The sequence below is a fragment of the Oncorhynchus keta genome, unplaced genomic scaffold (genome assembly GCF_023373465.1).
Source record: "Oncorhynchus keta strain PuntledgeMale-10-30-2019 unplaced genomic scaffold, Oket_V2 Un_contig_15986_pilon_pilon, whole genome shotgun sequence".
In the NCBI taxonomy this organism is placed as follows: domain Eukaryota; kingdom Metazoa; phylum Chordata; class Actinopteri; order Salmoniformes; family Salmonidae; genus Oncorhynchus; species Oncorhynchus keta.
The window spans coordinates 4,088-5,063 of record NW_026279639.1 but is presented as its reverse complement, the minus strand read 5'-3'; the positions used below and the strand labels follow the sequence as shown (position 1 = coordinate 5,063).

At 51.4% G+C, this 976-nt stretch overlaps 1 protein-coding gene across 1 annotated transcript; it reads left to right on the top strand.

Moving 5' to 3' along the window:
- Nucleotides 1-340: 340 nt before the first annotated feature.
- LOC127919187 (keratin-associated protein 4-4-like) lies at nucleotides 341-717 on the top strand (the record flags this gene model as incomplete). Its single annotated transcript, XM_052502594.1, has 1 exon — nucleotides 341-717. A coding segment is annotated over one exon (377 nt), but the record flags the coding sequence as incomplete, so codon positions are not given.
- Nucleotides 718-976: the final 259 nt, after the last annotated feature.

Here is a 976-nt window from a genome sequence, read left to right as displayed (position 1 = left end):
TCACTTCCTGACGAAAGTTGCTTTCGGGTCACAGTTATACTTGCTCAAGTCACAACCCAGAATACAATCCACTGATTTAATTTCTTCACAAAGGTTAAGTTAGCAGCTCAACATACTTGTAAATGAAAAACAAATGGACACATATTTACCCCCCTTTTAACATTTTTTTTTCACAACTACCATAAATGTTTTAATCAGGTACCGGGTTACCTACAGACGAGAGTGCTGTGGACCGGGTTACCGACAGACGAGAGTGCTGTGAACCGGGCTACCTACAGGCGAGAGTGCTGTGAACCGGGTTACCTACAGACGAGAGTGCTGTGAACCGGGTTACCTACAGAGTGCTATGAACCGGGTTACCTACAGACGAGTGCTGTGAACCGGGTTACCGACAGACGGTGCTGTGAACCGGGTTACCTACAGAGTGCTGTGAACCGGGTTACCGACAGACGAGAGTGCTGTGAACCGGGTTACCTACAGAGTGCTGTGAACCGGGTTACCGACAGACGAGAGTGCTGTGAACCGGGCTACCTACAGACGAGTGCTGTGAACCGGGCTACCTACAGACGAGAGTGCTGTGAACCGGGTTACCTACAGACGAGAGTGCTGAACCGGCTACCTACAGACGAGTGCTGTGAACCGGTTACCTACAGGCCCGAGAGTGCTGTGGGCCGGGTTACCTACAGACGAGAGTGCTGTGAACCGGGATACCTATGACGAGAGTGCTGTGAACCGGGTTACCTACAGACGAGAGTGCTATGAACCGGGTTACCTACAGACGAGAGTGCTGTGAACCGGGCTACCTACAGACGAGAGTGCTGTGAACCGGGTTACCTACAGACGAGAGTGCTGTGAACCGGGTTACCTACAGACGAGAGTGCTGTGAACCGGGTTACCTACAGACGCTGTGACACACGGAGAACACCATCGTGTTTGTGAGATGCTCCTCTTTCCATTTCCGTACTGTTCTTACAGC